Genomic DNA, 18,651 nt, shown 5'->3' on the forward strand with positions numbered 1-18,651 from the left:
AACTGTGAGCCCTCATGATGACAGGAACTTGGAGGCTTTATTAAAATTATATGCAAATTTATTCCAATGTCCAGCTGTAGAGCTCCAGTTTGAATGAATTTCTCTAGCTTATCATCGATTAACATATTAGTAAAATGAAGCCTTTTAGCTTAATATTAATGAACAGAAGTAAAATTGGACACTTTAGGTCACCATCAATTATCATTTATGTAGAATGAAGCCCTTTAGCTTACTAAAAATTAGAAGAGGATTAGAATGGAGCCCTTTTAGTTTACTATTAATGAACAGAAGTAAAATGAAACACTTAAGGTTACCTTCAATTAACATTTATGTAGAATGAAGCCCTTTAACTTACTAAAAATTAGAAGAGGATTAGAATGGAGCCCTTTTAGTTTACTGTTAATGAACAGAAGTAAAATGAAACACTTAAGGTTACCTTCAATTAACATTTATGTAGAATGAAGCCCTTTAACTTACCATTACAAGTGACGTATATTCAATATATCAATTTGCATATAGTTTGAATGAAGACTTCTAGTTTAATAATTTGTATAAAATTTTAACAAAGACCTCTAAATTATCAATTTACGCAAAGAACACCATACCAGGGTTACCAGGGATAGGCAGTTTTTCTTAATTCTTTCATTTTCTTTCCAAGCACATTGCTCACTTTTCTTTTAAATATCTTTCAGCTTCTGATAATTCTTCTCCTCCACTGTATCAACCTTCCACCCCTCCACACAGAATGGTATATTCCACTCACACTTATTTTAGTGACACCATGTCTAGTGACGTCACGCCCAGTCTCAGTGACGGCGATACGTCAACGCTCAGTCAGTTTTTAGACATTAGCGATAGTGATATGAATAGTTACGATAGTCACACAGCTAGTCTCCAGGGTAATAGCGACAGTGACTACGCGGAGCTGGTGAAATTAACTTCAAAGGGTATTATGGGTATGTAATGGTACTCTCTGGCCATAGAGGGCACTTTCAGTTCTCTTCCCATTTTGTCTTTAGATTGTAGTACTGTATATTTGTTATGAGTATGTGGTGGTCATTATTGCCCACAGAGGGCGCTGTTTATAATTTTTTGCCCATAGAGGGCTCTTTCTGTTGTCTTCACATTGTGGTGATGTCTATAGATTGTAGAACTGTATACTCATATTTATTATGAGTATGTGGTGGTCATTTCTTCCTATAGAGGGCACTTTTTATAATTTACCTTCCCATAGAGGGCGCTTTTGTTTATTAGTGTTTGAAACCGTTGTTCATGTTTTGTCAAGTGGTGTCGAAATTTATTTATAAATTGTAGTACTTTCTATGTATTATGTAATATGTAATCAGTGTGCCCTCTACGTCAATATGATTCTCCACCGATGTACAAGTATTTGCTGTAATGCAACTATTTATGTTAATTCACTGGTGAGTCATTGACAAAAAATCATACATTGATAGTGAACTTGAACATCTCACTATAGTTATAGAATTTGTAATTTTCAGATATAAGTGTAAATAACAAATAAAATCAGGGTTCACAACATTTTTGTTTGTTTCTCAAATCACTGACACATTCAAATACAATTTCCACTGTCTGACCAACCTCCCCAGCAGTCAATAAATACTGTAAAGGGGTTAATTATTCATTTGGTTTTAATTTTGCTTATTTCGATGACTGGAAAATGCGCTAAATTAAAACCCAGTGAATATGTCAAATTTAGCATTATGTAAATGATAAAACCGTGAATTTAAAACTGACTGAATATGCCTGAAATTCTAAATCAGCGAAATTTAAACCCAGTGAAAATTAATCATTTTACAGTAGACTAAATTTGATTTTGGGATTCTATTTTGACTCAGGATACAAATTCAGTTCTGTTAGAGGGACCACTGTATATAATGCGTTCTTGGTCATTTCTACCCATAGAGGGTGCTCTTGTATGGTAGTGTTTTGATGTCATTCTGTTCTCATCTATAGATTGTGGTACTGTGGATGTATTGTTATTGTTTGTTAAAAGTATATTTCCAGTGAAATAATCTCATCAATTTGTGTAGTTGACTTACCCGAAAAATTATGGTATGATCCGTAAAAGTACAGGGCTAAAAATAGGTACTCCTTAGAGATAGACTCATGTTATTATAGAGGGTCAGAAAATGTAATTTTTTGGTTTTGGGGGGTGGGAGAGGGTGGGTAATTGATTTTTATGAATTTATTTTGCTGATAATTTTGGAGTCGGATATTTTTTTTTGCACAATTTCCAATTGTTTTAAAATATTTCAATGGGGTAAAGTCTTTTAAAGGTATTTTTTATTAACCTTCTAGCATTTAAGTCTGGCTACATAAAATCTTTGTAAAATGTTAATACTGTTGTTGCATTGTTTGATTCCATGGTTGTTTACTTGTTGTTGTTTATTTCCAGCTTCTGTTGATCACATTGATGCCACAACATCACCCATGACAGTTGGCAGTGCTGCATCATCCAGGTGAGTCTAACTAATTAATTAAACCATTGCCCATATTTGGGCAATCAGTGTCTGTATATGGGCAGTCATTGGTAATATTTGAGTAATCATTGTCTGTATTTGGGTAACCATTGCCCATATTTGGGAATCTATTGTTCATATTTGGGCAACCATTGTCCATATATGGGCAACTATTGTTAATAGTTGAGCAACTATTGTTCTTATTTGAGCAATCATTGCCCATATTTGGGCATCCTTTGTTCATATTTGGGCAACCATTGCCCATATTTGGGCATCCTTTGTTCATATTTGAGCAATCATTGCTCATATTTGGGCATCCTTTGTTCATATTTGGGCAACCATTGTTCATATATAGGTACCCGTAGTCCATATTTCAGTATCCCTTGTCTATGTTTGGGTACCCCTTGACCATGTTTGGGTACCTCTTGTCCATATTTTGATACCCATTTTCCATATTTGGTTATCCATTTCCCAGAAACCAGTATAGATAAACTTAAATACAGGAATTCATGTCAAAAGTCTTATTGTAGTTCAAGTTCATTTGCTTTGCCCACCTGAAATCTGAACACTTTTTAATAATATCTTTTATTTGTCTATTTCAGGAGATCTGTCTCAATATCTGGCCATCCTGTTGTACAGGAGTATTTGAAAACTTACCAGACAGTGACGGACTTCAGAGATGAGCTTGTCAAAATACTCACAGAAAAAGGTATGCATCATATCAATTAACCTTTGAACTTTAACCCTTGTAACATCAAGATCAACTTTTGTCACCTTTTGTCACAGAATAATCCAGCATATTTTTTTTTCTAATTTTTTGAAAATTTAAACAAGGTAAACAATAAACTGTAGACTAAAAAGTAGAAAAATCTGTGTTTATGGAGTCATAGTGATGTTTATATTTAAACACTTTTTTCATTATATGGCTATAACTGTTTCTATGACAACCAACTGATTTATGATTTTCTGTCACATTTATCACTGGAGAATAGATGTCCCACGCTGAGCAGCTTCAGGACACGGCGTCCAACGTCGAGTTCGACAAAGACAGAACGATTCATTTGCAAATCACTGAGATGAGCCAAGACGTCCATAAAAGTGAGTCAAATCAGAGAATCTAATCTGTTTTTAATTCTAGATTTTCATGATTTATACTGTAAATCACTTCAATTTTGCTTTGTTGTTGCCATGGTTACTCTTTGATTCCCTCAATATATCATTTTCTGTTCACCGCAAGATCTCGTTTTATCCGTGAAATCAAGCGTAAAAACTAGTCAAAGATTCAACAAATGCGAAAATATTGTTTTGAGTTTTTACACCTACTAATGTGCTATATACATTTGATGATGGACAATATTGATGAAGTAAAGGTATCTCAACGCCATATTTCGACGTTGAACAATAAGAAAGAGAAATTAAAGTTCAAAAACTAATCATTTGCTTTATGTGGCAGGCGCCTCATCCACGTCCTTCGGGCATTACGCGAGGTCTTACAGTGAACGGAAAATCACTCATCATTGTCCATACTGTTAACCGCTTTATTTTCTCTAGTCTGTTGTCATGGTTACTAATTATTGATTCCCTCAATTGTTGTCCTGTTACTTGCAAAGTAGTAAATGATTGTTTTGTTTTTTTTTGTTCTAGTTTTACGTGAAATATCAGAAATTCTGTCTTCCCTTATCGACAATGAATTCGTAAGTATTTAAACGGATTATGTAACCTTAGTTGGCATGAAAATCTGTTTTGTTGCATTATTATAGTTCTGGGTTGAGCACTAATCATGAAAAAAAAAACCCACATAACACTCAACAATCCTATTGACTTGTAGCTTTGACTGTGGTGTCCCTGGGAGCACATTTATTTGTTGCTTGAATGTAGTCAACAGAAATGGGGAATTATGCCTAAAATCAAGAAATTATCCAAAAAAATAATTTTGTCAAAATTTCAACCAGGAATATTCAATCATTCAAACAGTTGTAATATTTCATTTTCATGACCTCTAAAGCTCACACATCCTGGTTCTTTCGTCAGTATAAAAATCAAAAATGGGTTTATTTTATCGATTTTTCAGCACAATTTCCAAGACTTGAGTATTTGTTGCAGTTACTTGTGTAAAAATCTTTTGTTAGTGATGATGTCATACTAACAAAGTACCAGGATGTGTGACCTTTAGGGGTCATGAAAGGAGCTTATTGCATTTGATTCCTCTGTGATGTTCAACCTCTGCAGTATTACCATAATCTGATGAATATTCCTAGAATATTAGCATGCATAATTGTGTCAGTAAAAGTGGAGAGCATTTTATATTCATCAATCGCCATGGCAATGTGGTTGTCATAACAGTCTCTGCTACCACACACCTACATGTCTCGTGATAAAATAAAATGTTTTGAAAAATATTTCGCATCAAATGCAGTTTAATGTCAAACAGAAAATTTACATGAAGGTGTTACTTCTTGGTTTTCTCAGGTATTGAATATTAATTAACTATCCTCCAATCAAAAGTCTTGGAATAGATCATGTGACATTTAATGTCACAGTCAGTGAAAGTGTAAGGTCATTTCAGCTACATTGTAAGGACAGTGTAATAAAATGTAGCTGAATGGAAACAATTAATTGCAACAAAAGTACTTTTGTGTTTCATTTTGGGAGATAAAATTCTAGCCTTTTGTTGTGTTTTATAGAGGTTAAGTTGTTTACAAGATGTCAAGTCCTTGTGCAGTGGACGCAGGTTGTGAAATAGTTTCAAACACCAAATTAAACTTTTGGTTATGTTTCACAAAATAAACTTTTAATAAAATTTTATCATTTTTTCAAAAATTTCTATCAAGACCTTTAGATAATGAAAAAATCATTTCCATCTGGTCTAAAATAAACAAAGAATGACTGTGACCGCAAACAAAAAATGAAACTACAATATGGAAATATGAAACACTGTTTTGCTAACATAACAAAATAAATTCCACAAAGTGTTGCCACAGAAAGAAATGGTTACATTGTTAGCTATATTGTTAGCAAAATAGTGTCTCTTACTGCAATATTACCGTACTGTTCTTTTGTGCAGTCACTGTGAGTTATCAAAACAAAACTAGAAATACAACAAAATATGCGCAATTTTGCACCAAAATGAGAAAAATTATGACTTGAACATCGTAGAGGAATCAAAGGTATTAAAAATAGACCATTTTCATGAACACTAAAGGTCACACATCCTGGTACTTTCGTTGGTATGACATCATCACAAACATACAAAATTGTGGCATATTAATGTGCTCCTAACAGAAATATTTCTATTTCTTACACTAATATTTTACTCTAGTCGCTAAAACAGATAGTTAAGTCTAGGAAATCAATAAAATATCAATAAAATAAATTAAAATGAAAACTTTTTTGATTTTCATCTCTACGAAAGTACCAGGATGTGTGACCTTTAGAGGTCATGAAATGTTCTCAAAGTTTGTCTTGATGCCCTTCTAAAAATTACAAACATATCCTATTTTATTTCTACATATATACACCAAGGCAGTTTTATCAAATTTTGGCCTTGAAAAAGGGAGCTTTCTCAACTCCAAAGATCAAGCCTTGATAATGAAATAATTTTAATTCACAAAACTGCTCCTAAATTCAATTTCTATCAAAACTACAAAAAATTGTGTTGCTTTGAGAATTACAAAACATATAATGATATATTTTTCCCATAATCCCATAAAAATGTCACAAATCGAATGAAGTCACAGACATCTCTAAAAATCACCACATAAAATTCACACCATGATGATTTGCATAACAATACATTTGTTTTGTATGGCCTTACCTATTATAGTATGCATACTCAAAGGCCGCAATGGGGCGTCATAAAAACTAACTGTCTTTTAGGAGTATATGTTGTTATTAGATATGTACTACATAGAATAATCGGCATGTAGACGACAAAACGAACACAACATGGTTACACGGCTGTAACACTGGAAGGCTTACTTAGATACAAAGTTTCGTATTATTAATTTTGAAATCTTCAGTTATGTTGGTGTGCTCTGGACGGAAGTGCGCATTTCATGGCGGCCGCGCAAAGACGGCACCGGCTAGACAGCCTGGCAGGAAGAATTTATCTGAAACTGCCCGGCGACTGACCCGAACTGGTTGGTCTCGTCAGTCTAGTTTTTATCGGCCGACGAGACCAATAACTCAGAAACCAAGTTTGCAGTTATCTGTCTGCACGGAGCGTAATCAGAATATTGAATCTGTTGTTAATGGCAACGATACGAATAGTGATAATTCAGAGACTAATTATCCAATACGTGTTGTGTGTGTTCGAAAACAGGATCCACGAGTGTCGTCGCTGGGATCACGTTGAATGACCAATCAGACGCTGACAACACAGCATTCACAGCCAACAATGGCGGCCGATACGCAGTCTGTACATCGAGAAGAAAGCAACATGTCCTCCATGACAGAACTTGTAGTGAGGGATTTACAAGATGCACTCAGTAAACTGTAAGTTGAAATGTACTGCACCCGCACTGCGCCCTCTGGTGTCAGAGTTATATTTTAATAATTTGCTGTTACATAATTTTCTTGGATATACTGTAAAATACGTTATTTTTGCTTGGAACTAATTTTGCTATTTTCGCTGAAAAAATGATTCAGTGAAAATGAAATCCATCGAATATATCGTTTTTTTCTATATTTTTCAACTCATCAAAACTCATGAAAATAAACTCCATACAAAACAGCCTAAAAGTCTTTTTAGAGAAAATAAATAGCAGCTAAAATAAAGTATATACAGTATTTCTTGTAAAAGTTGCCAAAAAGTTGAAATATTGCCATTTTAACATTCATTGTGATAGTCCTTAATGTTTTTCCTGCCAAAAATATTTCTACAATATTTCGGAACTTTTTTTCAAATTTCATCATCAATTTTGTTGAACTGAACAGACAAAAAAAGTTATTATTTGTGAATATTGGTTTTCAAATTTGTTATGGAACTAGCCGATTTGTGTCTTATAAAAAATCTTTTGCCACTTCCCACAACATACTGTAAAACATGTTGAAAAAGCGACATGCAATTTTAGCAAATTGTGGTAAAATGACGTAATAGTGAAATGTTGATTGAGCAAATCTCTCTTGTCATTGTTGATTTCCTGTTTTCACAATACTTGTCTGTCACGCATCAAAACAAATACGCAGTTATCATCTCCATAAAAGCAAAGAAAAACTGTCAAGTGTAATTTGATTTTGTTTGCAATCATAAAAAAACTGATTCAACAGCGATTTAAAAAGCCGGTATCGTTGCTGCGTTACATCCAGAATATTGACCTTTTATATTGGGACTCAAAAATTACTAATTACTACTAATTTCCGTAATAATATATTAGTATCACTTTTATTTATTTATTTTCATTGAAATAATGACCACAATGAGTACGTTTATTTTTTTGTGTTAATTTACTTTTCAATAATGTGTATCCATCATGTCAGTACGGTGGAGAAAAGAAGACGTTTGGTGGCCATTTTGAATTTATAATAAAGTCATTAGCGACATCTTGAATTAGCGAATCAGTTTTCCCTTTCAAATTTTGATCAAAATAAATTCCGTCATTTTTTCTTAGAAAAATGGCGCCCTCTTGTGTGGAGTTGGTTAAGGATTCCATATTATGATTATTCATGTAAAATACATTTACCTTTTTTTTAGAAAAGTATTTTGTATTTATATTAATGCATCTTGTGTTTATGTTTGTCATTACAGTAAAAATGAGAAGAAACGAGACAAAAAGGAATATGAAGAACAGTTGAAGTACCGGGTAAGTGTTTCTCCAAATCTTGAATAATTGACACTAATTAACATATTGTAAACCAAGGGTTTATGAGATAAGGGTAAGCAAGGGGTGTGATATAAGATGAAGATCTCGCGAGAATTGATGAAATCACATGAATTGTGAGATGATCACGAAATCCCAAGAGAAACCCACATTTCTAGAAATTTGATTGCAAATTAGTGAATCTAGGAAAGAACTGATCTGATATAAAAAAAACTGGAAAAATCATGCTCTGAAAAACTCAAAATGTCATCCTGCAATCTTTCAAACCCTCCATAAAAATACTTTTGAAAGTTACATGTGTAAATATGCTACGAATATATGCACAATATAAAAATAATATAAGGTTATTACGAGGTTACCTCAAAGTATGCACGAAGACAGAGGTTGATGCGGCAGAGTACTGTCTGAGTGCATACTTTGAGGTATCTTCATAATAACCTTATTATTATACATCTTTTCCTACCAAGGATACATCATGGGAATGCTGAAATCTAAAAAGTTTAGAACAGAATCAGCGAACTCCTTTGTATGGAGTCCAGTCAAACCCTGGTGGCAGCCATGTTTGTTTTTATTCTTAGAGGACACTTACACGCATAATCATTCCATATTTGGAATTCGAATTTCCTAATATGATAGGATGAAAATACCCCGTAAAATATCGCAAAATTACGGCACGCTGTAACTTATGGCGTTACGGTGACAGATGTATAATAATATTATAATTATAGCCATGTTTGAAATGTTTTTAATTGTTTTTTTTAGTCATAATGCTGTTATGATGGAGATGCAGGATATGATAACTGAACTGCAACGTGAATTGAATGCAGCTACCGCAACTTCCGGACGTTATGGTTCAAACTTACCAAGTCGTGAGCAGGATTCGGCCATTATGTTCACACGGTTGGACTGGGAACGTAACCAGCGTGCTCTTAAGAAAGGCGTGGCATCTGAGAAGGTACAGAGTGAGGTTTACAACAATGCAGTGGATGCGATGGAGCAGTACGTTGATTTGCCGTCACAACGATTAGTTCATCTCGTTAAAAAATATACGCACCATGTACAGATGAAACAAATAGAAGGTATGCGTAAATGAGATTATTATTGCCCATATTTGGGCTTTCAGTGACATCACAAATCTAGTTTAGGATTCATTTGACCAATACATGTCGTAAAAATATTATAGTATGTTTAATTTTTGCTTATCATACCGGAGAAGTTAAACGGCCGTAGGGTATCATGTGTGACGTTGTCCTTAACCTTTTTACCTCCAGACTTTCTCGCTCGAATTTTTCTGGACTTTTTCGTATATTCTTCATCATTTCTTGAAATGAACTTGAATTTTGGAGCCGACAGACAAATTTTTTTTTAAATTTTCAGTTATTACTCAAAAAAATTGCCTATTTCACCTCCAGACTTTCTCGCCCGAATTTTTCGGCACTTTTTCTTATATTCTTCAACATTTCTTGAAATGAACTTGGATTTTGGAGCCGACAGACAAAATTTGATTCAATTTTCAGTTCTTACTCAAAAAATTGTCTATTTTTGTCTCAATCTTCTGAAGGAAAGTGCAGACTATAAATACGACTATTTTATGAATTTTGATGAAAAGAGGGAATTGGTGTTGAAAAAGTTAGCTTGTGGCCTACCATGTTGTGTATTAGCATATATCACTAATGTATCCAACACACCACACCGTTTAGCAACAGAGGGCTTCTGTAACTTATTGGTGTATTTACAAACACCGTTCACTGTGCATCAATATTGTTTCAATCAGTGATAAATAAAAATATTTACTTTTTAGACATTTTCTAAATTCTAAATGATAAACAACTTATTTCATCCAATCTACGTCATTTTGATGGTACAGTAGAAATTTATCAATCACAAGTCATTGGAAATGTGAATTGAGTGTCATTCCTTTATGACACCTTACCCCCCGAACACCATGTCCTAGAAACAAAACACCATGGCCCTCGGACGGCATACTCTATGATGCCATATACCTCATGGACACCTTGCCCTGGTATGTCATATTTCCCAGGAATGTCATTCCCAAGATGCTTGTTTTAACTTTGTAACATCAGTAATCGTCAATATTTTTGTTCCGTTTTTTTTTTCTTCCAGAGGGCGTACGTCAGAGTCAGAACTTAGATGACGATGTGTTTAATTTATTGGACAAAATGGAGGCATTACAAAACACAGTAAGTGGTAAAAGTTGTAAAACATATTAAACTGACATTCCTCAATCCCTGGGATTGCAGCATGGAATTATGGGAATACAAGTTCAAAGTTCATTAATTCATTAGATGTATTTACTATGAAATGAAGGTCATTACAGTTTAAATTTATTTACTGTTACTGAAAACTATCGTAATCTGAATTGAACAACAACACATTTAAAGGGCAACATGTTTTGCTGAATGTCGAAAAGGCCGGTGGTCGTCGTGCCACGTCCTGTTCGATATGGGACTCAAAGCGACGTATACAACGCGTGTAAAATACATTGTATGTTTACATGAAATTCGAACGTGCACTGGGCGACGACCACCGCGCTTTAACCTTTTAAAAGCATTGGTCAACTTTTGTCATAGAATGGATCAAAATCGGCAGACGATGGGAAATAATATGTACAAATAGCTCAAAATTAAAACATAAATTAAGGCAGGGAAAAAAATCCTCTGTTTCTTGTTTCATGGAAATTTTAAAATGAGGTGGCAAGACATTTTCTTTTTTCTTTTTGATTACTGAGCTAAAATGGGGAAATTTGTGTCAAGTGCGAGTACAAGCGCATTTTGGAATGTTTTAGAAGGAAAAAAAACGTCTGAGGCGCATAGTTCAAAATGATGTGCACAGAAACGAGAAACAGAGATATTTTTTTTTTCTCAACCTTACAAAAAAATACAAAAATAATTGAAAATGTCTTTAATCCCTATCTATTGGTACTGCATTACATATTTTCGATTTGTCTATTTAACTTTTTGTTGTTAAAATCTACACATATACAATGTATATTTGTAACTGTGGCATGCAATATCTGCTGTAATATTTGTAGTCCTGCTATCTAATTTGGGACGTAAAAACCAATAAAAACAACTGTACCAGAACTTGTTGAGAGCCGTTGACAGCAACACTTGAAAAGAAACAATATTTTTTTACACAGGCCTTTCAATGTCCATTATTCTTACTGCTAGATATATTGTTGATTTAAAAAATGAAAATGAAATAACAATAACAAAATTATATGTCCCTGAAAATATGATAAAAATTTTTGGTGCATAAATATTGCCTTTTCTTAATCTGACCGCCATTTTGTTTTCACCAGAGAGCACAGCGATGGAACAACAGAATGGATGAAATGGGAGAAGAAAGATTACGACTAGCGCACATACTTATGGATACGCTCTCAATGATAGAGGAAGAATCTGGAATATTTCTAATCAAACCTATTTATTCATGGAAAGGAAAGTAAGTTGACTTTTCCTCACTTTATTTTAGCTCCACTGTTGACTTTGTCGAGCGGAGCTTATCATATGAGTGATTGTCCCTCGTTGTCCATGACAATGTTTTACTTTTTCAACTTCTTCTTGAAAACTACAAGCCTGAATGCTTTGATACTTGGTGTATATGTACCTTGGGTAGACCTCTCTCAGATTTGTTCGTTTCATGATGATATCTTCAATTTTCTAATTTTGGTGAATATTTTTGGTAAAAAGTGATATTTTCAACTTCTTTTAAAAAAACACAAGTCTGATTGATTTTATATTACATATATAGGTACTACATGTGGACTTCTTTCAGATTTGTTAATTTTGTGGTGATATCTTCAATTATTATTTTTGTAATTTTTGGTAAAAAGTGATATTTTTGAATTCTTGTTGAAAACAGCAAGCTGGTTGCTTTGATACTATACATATTGTTCATTTTCTAATGTTCTTTAATTGAAATGTGCATTGCTAACAGCGGAGCTATCTCAGCTGACAGGCTGCTTGTTATTATTATGTAAACAGTGATCATAGCGTTTAGGAGCATTTGTCGTATTGCTGTGTCTAGTGCCCTCTAGAGTTACATAATTTGCTGTTTCACAATATTCTTGGATAAACTGTAAAATACTTTATTTTCGCTCTTTTTGGTGAATGAGTTATTCAGTAAAAATAAAATCCAGAGAATATACCTTTTTTCTATATTTTACATTCAACTCATCAAAAATCAGTGAAATTAATTTTCATACAAAACACCTATAAAAATATTTTAGCAAAAATTAATTCCAGCTAAAATATTTTATAGTAATCATAAAGGGCTGTTTAGCGTATGAAAGATTCAATTTCAATTCAATTTTTGCTGAAAAGACTTTTTGGGTGTTATGTATGGAGTTTGTTTTCACTGATTTTTTTTCCACAAATTTAAAAGAACAGCAAAAAATGACATATCTAGATGCCTTGTTGAAAATTTAATGAGTGGAAAAAAAGAATCAGATCTATCGTCACTGTTTTGAATTGATATATTCTGTCGTTCAATATTTACAGTGCTCGCTTTGATCGTTGTCACTGCAAGTTAAGATTTGAAAGACTTACGTGATTTTCATTTTTGTTTTATTTTCAGGGGTTATCTTTCCAAGTATACTGGTAAAATAAGTAACAATTACAGACCCCCTAAAATGATTAGTAGGACAATGACCCCACTACGTGAGGGCACACCTATGAATACGGTACCAGCACCAACGCCAGCGTCTATCCATGCTAGCAAGTCTACTCAGAGACCATCCACTCGGGTATGAAGATGTTTTTCTTTAATTTTTGCAAACTTTTATGATATTATGGTAAATTATTTTTTTAAAAAGTTTTTTTTAAGCTTATAACCTTGATTTGTCTTTCTGCATTTTTGTGGTTGCTGAAGTTTTAAAAAATATCTCAGTTTTAATAAAATATTTCAGTTTTAAAAAATTACTCAAGTTTAAAAAAAAATGCTCCTATTTTAAAAAAAAAATACCTCTCATCAAGTTAATTACCGGTAGTCAGTAAAGCACATGTGAAATAAAATTTCAATTTTTCACTTTGAGCTTGCCAACAAATTTCACAGGCAAAAAGTTAAATACTGTGGAATACTTTATTTTCGCTGGAATTTATTTTCGCTGAAAAGGCTTTTTGGGCGTTTTGCTTGGAATTTATTTACACTGATTTTTGATGAGATTAATGTAAAATATAGGAAAAAATGTATATTCGCTGGATTTTATTTTCACGGAATCATCCCTTCAGCAAAAATAGCGAAAATAAATTCCAAATTGAGTTAATTACAATCAAGACACCTCTTGTACACCTTGTATTTTTTTCTAATAAAAATATTACCACTGAATCACTGATCACATGTGGTGTTGTTGCGTAATCTAATGTTTTATAAATGTTTTTGTTTCTCAGTGCTAATATCAAACCGTCCTACAGTGATGACAGACTAGTAAATGCCTCCAATACCAATCTCCGCTCGTACATGACAATCGCAAGACCATCAGCCAATCCGTCTCCTAATACCAAACCTAGAAGACCACACTCAACACCAGGTAAGTCAAGGGGAGAGTTGTCATTCCCTGGGAGTGCATTTTTACTCCACTTTTGCCAAATTAATTTAAAGCATGAGAAAGGCGAATCGGAAAACTCCGATTTCCTTGTAACATTGCGCCCTCTGTAGTTGTGTTTTCACCAAGATTGAGATCTTTTTTGGGGTGTTTTGTATGGAATTTATTTTCACTGATTTTTGACAAGTTGATATAGGAAAAACGTATATTCGCTGGATTTTATTTTCACTGAATCACTCCTTCAGCGAAAATATCGAAAATTAATTCCAAGTGAAAATAAAGTATTCTACAGCAGTATAGAAAACAAACAATTACAAGTTGTTGTCACCATGGTTAAAGGGGCATATTTTTGTCAAAGAATTTTATTGTTTTTGGAGTCAAATGTATAATACCAGTTATGTCAATTACTTATTTTATTTTGGCATAGGTGGGGTAACAGAAGTGCAGACACCGCCATCCACGCTGTACCTACAACCGAGCAGTGCGGGTCACGGGAGTCGGTTGAGGAGTAAAAGCATGGAAGGCTTTGCCCAATCACAGCCCTTGCCTCCGATAAAAGTTCCATCACAAGAGGGCGGTCTTCGACGGCCCCATGCCAAGTCAAGTGCTAGCAGCGGACGGAGTAAGTCAGTCTCCATTGCTCCTTCCCTTATCGGTAAGTACAATGAATAATAACTATTTGAATACTCAGAATAATTTTTAACATCATAATTCTTCCTCCTTTCCTCCGCTGGTGTTGTGACTCTACAAATTTTATTTAATTGGCTATAGTTCTCGGTCAGAATTTTCAAAAAAAGTACATCTTGATTCAAAAATTTTGAAAAATTCTGAATAAAATTATGCATTTTGATTTTGTGAAATGAGAAGGAGGCTGACATTGTTGTTCTTCAAAGAATGAATTATACTATAAACAGTTATTAAAAAATTTGTTGCTAGAAATGTTCATAATTTAACATCTCAAGTGTGTGTTAAGACCTAAATAAAATGTTGAATTTACCAAAGTCACAATTCGTAAAAATAACCCGCATAATGTTTATCATAATTTATAATAATTTATCATAATTGAAAATAAAAAAAATATTTTGATCAGGATCAGTGGATGATTGGAAATTATGCTCATTAAGAAATTTTTGTTAAAATACATGAAAATACAGTTCCTGCAAATTGCGCCCTCTAGTGTTCTGTTCTGTGATGTCAAAATGGTGAATATGCCTTTCATGCAGTGCCAATTTCGTTATCATTCACAAAATAAAACCTGCATATTTTTTCAAAAATTTAAATCAATACCTGTCATCAATGGGGAATTATGTCCGTTTGGTCCCAAATTAATGTGAAAAAGTACATAAAATGCAAAATGTTGCAACCAATTTTGACGGTCAATGGATAAATTTTCTCATCTTTGTTCTTTCTCATCAGAAACCCCAATTACACCGGTACATCAAGCATCATCACTGAACACTCCTCCTGGATCTTCCGTAGAACCGACACCGTTGCCAACGGATACACCAATAGGTCACATCACAAAGGTCGTTGCAAGGTCACCATCGCAGTCAACTACTCCCAGTTTTACAGCGGTGGAAGCCGAATCATAAAACGTCAGCAATTTCTCTTAAATACTGTGAACTGCTTTAATTTCACACAAGAAAAATTTCGAGAATTACTGAAAATTTACAAATTTCGTAGATGTGAAAATTAAAGCCGTGGAGTTGTCACCTGCGCATGCGGCAAACGGCCATAGCGTGTTGTTGTTTACAACAAGCATCTTCCCATGAGCCTTTGCATTTTCCCATCGTTGCTTGGAACTCAATTCCCGCACAAGCGCAGGTGACGATCCTCTCGCTTTAAGCTGTTAACAATGCAGTTGAAGTGTCATACTGGGTCATGTCTGGAATGGGTCACATGACAAATATGTGGTTTGTTTTATACAACATTCAAACTTGAGCTATGTATGTAGCACTTTATTTTATTAACGTGCGAACATTTTGTTAACTTTTTCAGTGTTCACCAGAACAGACACTTTAATTAAAATGAGATCACAGATTTTTTACCTAAAATGCTTAATTTTTATTTCCAGCATTTCAATTTCTTTTTTGCAAAAATCTGAATGTGCTGAAATAAAACCAGGGAAGGTTAAACCAGATAATTTTTTACCTCTAGAAATTGTTTGCATCGATGATCCCTGGATGATTGTGAGAAAAAAATTTACTGAAAGTCACTATGACTTAGGGGGTCTTAAGTCCCTACAGTCAAATATTCATTGTGACTTAGGGGGTCTTAAGTTTCTCACTTTTTTTATGGTAACTTAAGGGGTCTAAAGCCCTTCAGTAAAATGTTCACTGTGGGTTAGGGAGTCTTAATTCCCCTCCATAAAATATTCACTTTCTCATTAAATTTTGTTTCTAGCAAGTAAATTCAGTTTAAATCTTAAAGAAAGTTAGTGACTGCCATGAGTGTTAACAGAGAATATCACTATTGGGCCATCCAAGCAAAACAATGAAGGAAATATAAACATTTGCGTGCATTTGCTGGTATTGGAATTACCATCGAAAGTCAAATCATCAAAAGTCAAAGTATTTTTCTTCCCTCTTCTTGAGTTGCTTTATTTTTGTTTCATTGTGTAAGAAATGTGTGAATTACAGTGACAATTTCTTTTTTTTTAAGTAAGTATTTTCTTGTTTTTCATTAACCCCCAATTAATTAGTTGGTTCGTCCCTTGCTAAAAGTTGGTTTGTTTCTATAGATACAAATGAAGCAGTCCTATGGATAAACCAGGGGGGGACCAATCAAGGTTGTGACACTGAATACTGCAAAGATTGATATATTTGGCATTGGATTTCTGGAGAATTCTAACCAATTTTGACCTCACCTTCTGGTGAGTCTGATGACAGTTTTCCAATTGTTGCCTGTGATGGCAGTGATAGTAGTATGGTTCCAGCCTTCTCACCACTAAAGTGTGTCAATATAATTGACTGCCTACCACTGGCACCTAACATTCAGACCAATCAGAGAGCAGCTTGTTTTTCGACAGGTTTTTTTTTTATTGTATCAAATTCAGCCTTGTATATATTCTCAACTCAACAAAAATCATTACTCTGATAACCTTTGACCTCAATAGTGACACTCATAATTTTTTGCTAAACCTGTTATTGCAGTTTTCTCTAAAATTTTGCACAAATCATGTAAATTGTAGCAAATTCTGTTCATTGCATCCAAACAATGCTATTAAAGTTAAAATATACACTAAAGGTGGAAACAGTAATGTATATATTGTTTATATAATAATATTGTCATTTTTTTTACTCGCTAAATTATTAGTTGCGCTTCCAAAATATGCCGATTTCTTTTTAACATGAATTATACTTTCACTATATCGCGTTCTTCATCCGTCTGTCACTCCACTTCGGAGAGCCAAGCGGAGAAACAGACAGAGGAAGCTAGGATAATTAATTATGCTTTTAACAATTTTGATTTTGAATAACCAATTTCCTCTGCAAAAACCTACAGAATAAAAATAGATTTTAATTTGTATAGTTTTGAATGTAAATTTGATCATTTTTAAGACCGTCCAATGTCGCAGCACCACCTAGTGGTGGAATTTATTTACCTTTTGTTTTTAAGTGTTATTTAATGGTATTATTGAAACTTTGTCATGTGAAACTTTTTGTATTGTTTTTTTTTTAATTAATTTTAATATCATGGCACTCTATAAATAAAAATCCTTTCTATCAATCTTCATTGTTGCATTTTCTTTTTCAATGGAACAAAAAAATGTTTTTTACAATGTAATTTATTATATACTCTCACTCCTGATGTAAATGTCTGAAAAAAATGACACTCAGTAATCACCGCTAACTTGCGATCCGCAGTTACAACGTTGAAAACAAGTTGTAATATTAACCGGGTAATGTATTCAACTCTCTTAATTTATCTTTGGGTGCGAGATATAAATGAGTGCAGTAGACTGCAGACCTTTTTTCATAAGTCTGGCGCCCTCACAGTTTCATGTGGGAGAGTCCTTTCAGTTGAACTCTGTATTTGCTGCATGCATAGGCAAAGAAATTTAGCTGGAGACAAAATTTTGGTGAAGGATCGAAAACGTTCGTTTCCAAAGTTGCAAAAATTTGCTAGAGAGTCAGAGATGTTGGTTGAATTGCGAAAATTCAGAACAGTTGGTTGCAAAGTTGAAAATATAAGCCAGGAAATCAAGAAAGTGGAAAGTCAAAAAATTTGCAAAATCCAACAAGAAAGTCAGCTTGAAAGCTGGGATGTTGAAAATGTTGGTTTACAAAGTTGCAGAAGTAAGGTAAAAAGTCAACAAAAATTGAATGTCAAATTACAAAGGTTTGCTGAAAGTAGAAAAATAGGACAGAAAATTGTCTTGGAAAGTTGCAAAAGTTAATTGGAAAGTTGAAAATGCTGGTTGCAAATTTGCCACAGTTAGATAGAATTAGAAACGGTTAGTTCGATCGCAAAATTGAAAATGTGGGTTGAGTTCACTCTGATCAAACTAACTTAATATGTGATATTGGAATGTGCCAAATTGTGTTCCCTACAACACCGTGCAAGCATATTTTTTCCTTGGTGTCTAGCTTGAATTGATTTTAAATACCCCCCCCCCCCCCCATGATTCTTAATGGTTTAATGGGGGGGGGGGGCTGGAGGCGCCCAAGCTTGCAAGGTCGTGTAAGCAATACAACCAAGGCTGAGGACAGCAAAAGCTGTATCCAGTCAATAAAAATTTTATTATATACCGGGGTACCTTATGGGTGTAATTACCATGGCA

General features: G+C 33.9%; 1 protein-coding gene and 1 long non-coding RNA gene across 4 annotated transcripts; both read left to right on the plus strand.

Annotated features, from left to right (window-relative positions):
* Nucleotides 1-2,374: 2,374 nt before the first annotated feature.
* On the plus strand, nt 2,375-6,986 carry LOC146729937 (uncharacterized). 2 transcript variants are annotated; one of them, XR_014927888.1, is made up of 5 exons: nt 2,375-2,483; nt 3,086-3,192; nt 3,471-3,581; nt 4,128-4,177; nt 6,805-6,986. It is a non-coding gene; the product is annotated as an uncharacterized LOC146729937 (long non-coding RNA). The 2 variants fall into 2 exon arrangements; XR_014927887.1 differs by having other exon boundaries at nt 3,476-3,581.
* A 1,243-nt stretch (nt 6,987-8,229) lies between these two features.
* Nucleotides 8,230-17,597, plus strand: LOC102808710 (uncharacterized). 2 transcript variants are annotated; one of them, XM_085494492.1, is made up of 6 exons: nt 8,230-8,284; nt 9,065-9,381; nt 10,427-10,503; nt 11,625-11,767; nt 12,902-13,070; nt 13,714-13,836. In XM_085494492.1, the coding sequence occupies exons 2-6, from the start codon at nt 9,078-9,080 to the stop codon at nt 13,717-13,719; spliced, it is 699 nt and encodes a 232-aa protein (XP_085350618.1). In that variant the 5' UTR covers nt 8,230-8,284; nt 9,065-9,077; the 3' UTR covers nt 13,720-13,836. The 2 variants fall into 2 exon arrangements, with proteins under 2 accessions (XP_085350618.1, XP_085350619.1); XM_085494493.1 differs by lacking the exons at nt 8,230-8,284; nt 9,065-9,381; nt 10,427-10,503; nt 11,625-11,767 and adding exons at nt 14,296-14,523; nt 15,285-17,597 and having other exon boundaries at nt 12,908-13,070; nt 13,714-13,853.
* Nucleotides 17,598-18,651: the final 1,054 nt, after the last annotated feature.

The sequence above is a fragment of the Saccoglossus kowalevskii genome, chromosome 20, assembly GCF_978046115.1.
Source record: "Saccoglossus kowalevskii chromosome 20, keSacKowa6.1, whole genome shotgun sequence".
Classification (NCBI taxonomy): domain Eukaryota; kingdom Metazoa; phylum Hemichordata; class Enteropneusta; family Harrimaniidae; genus Saccoglossus; species Saccoglossus kowalevskii.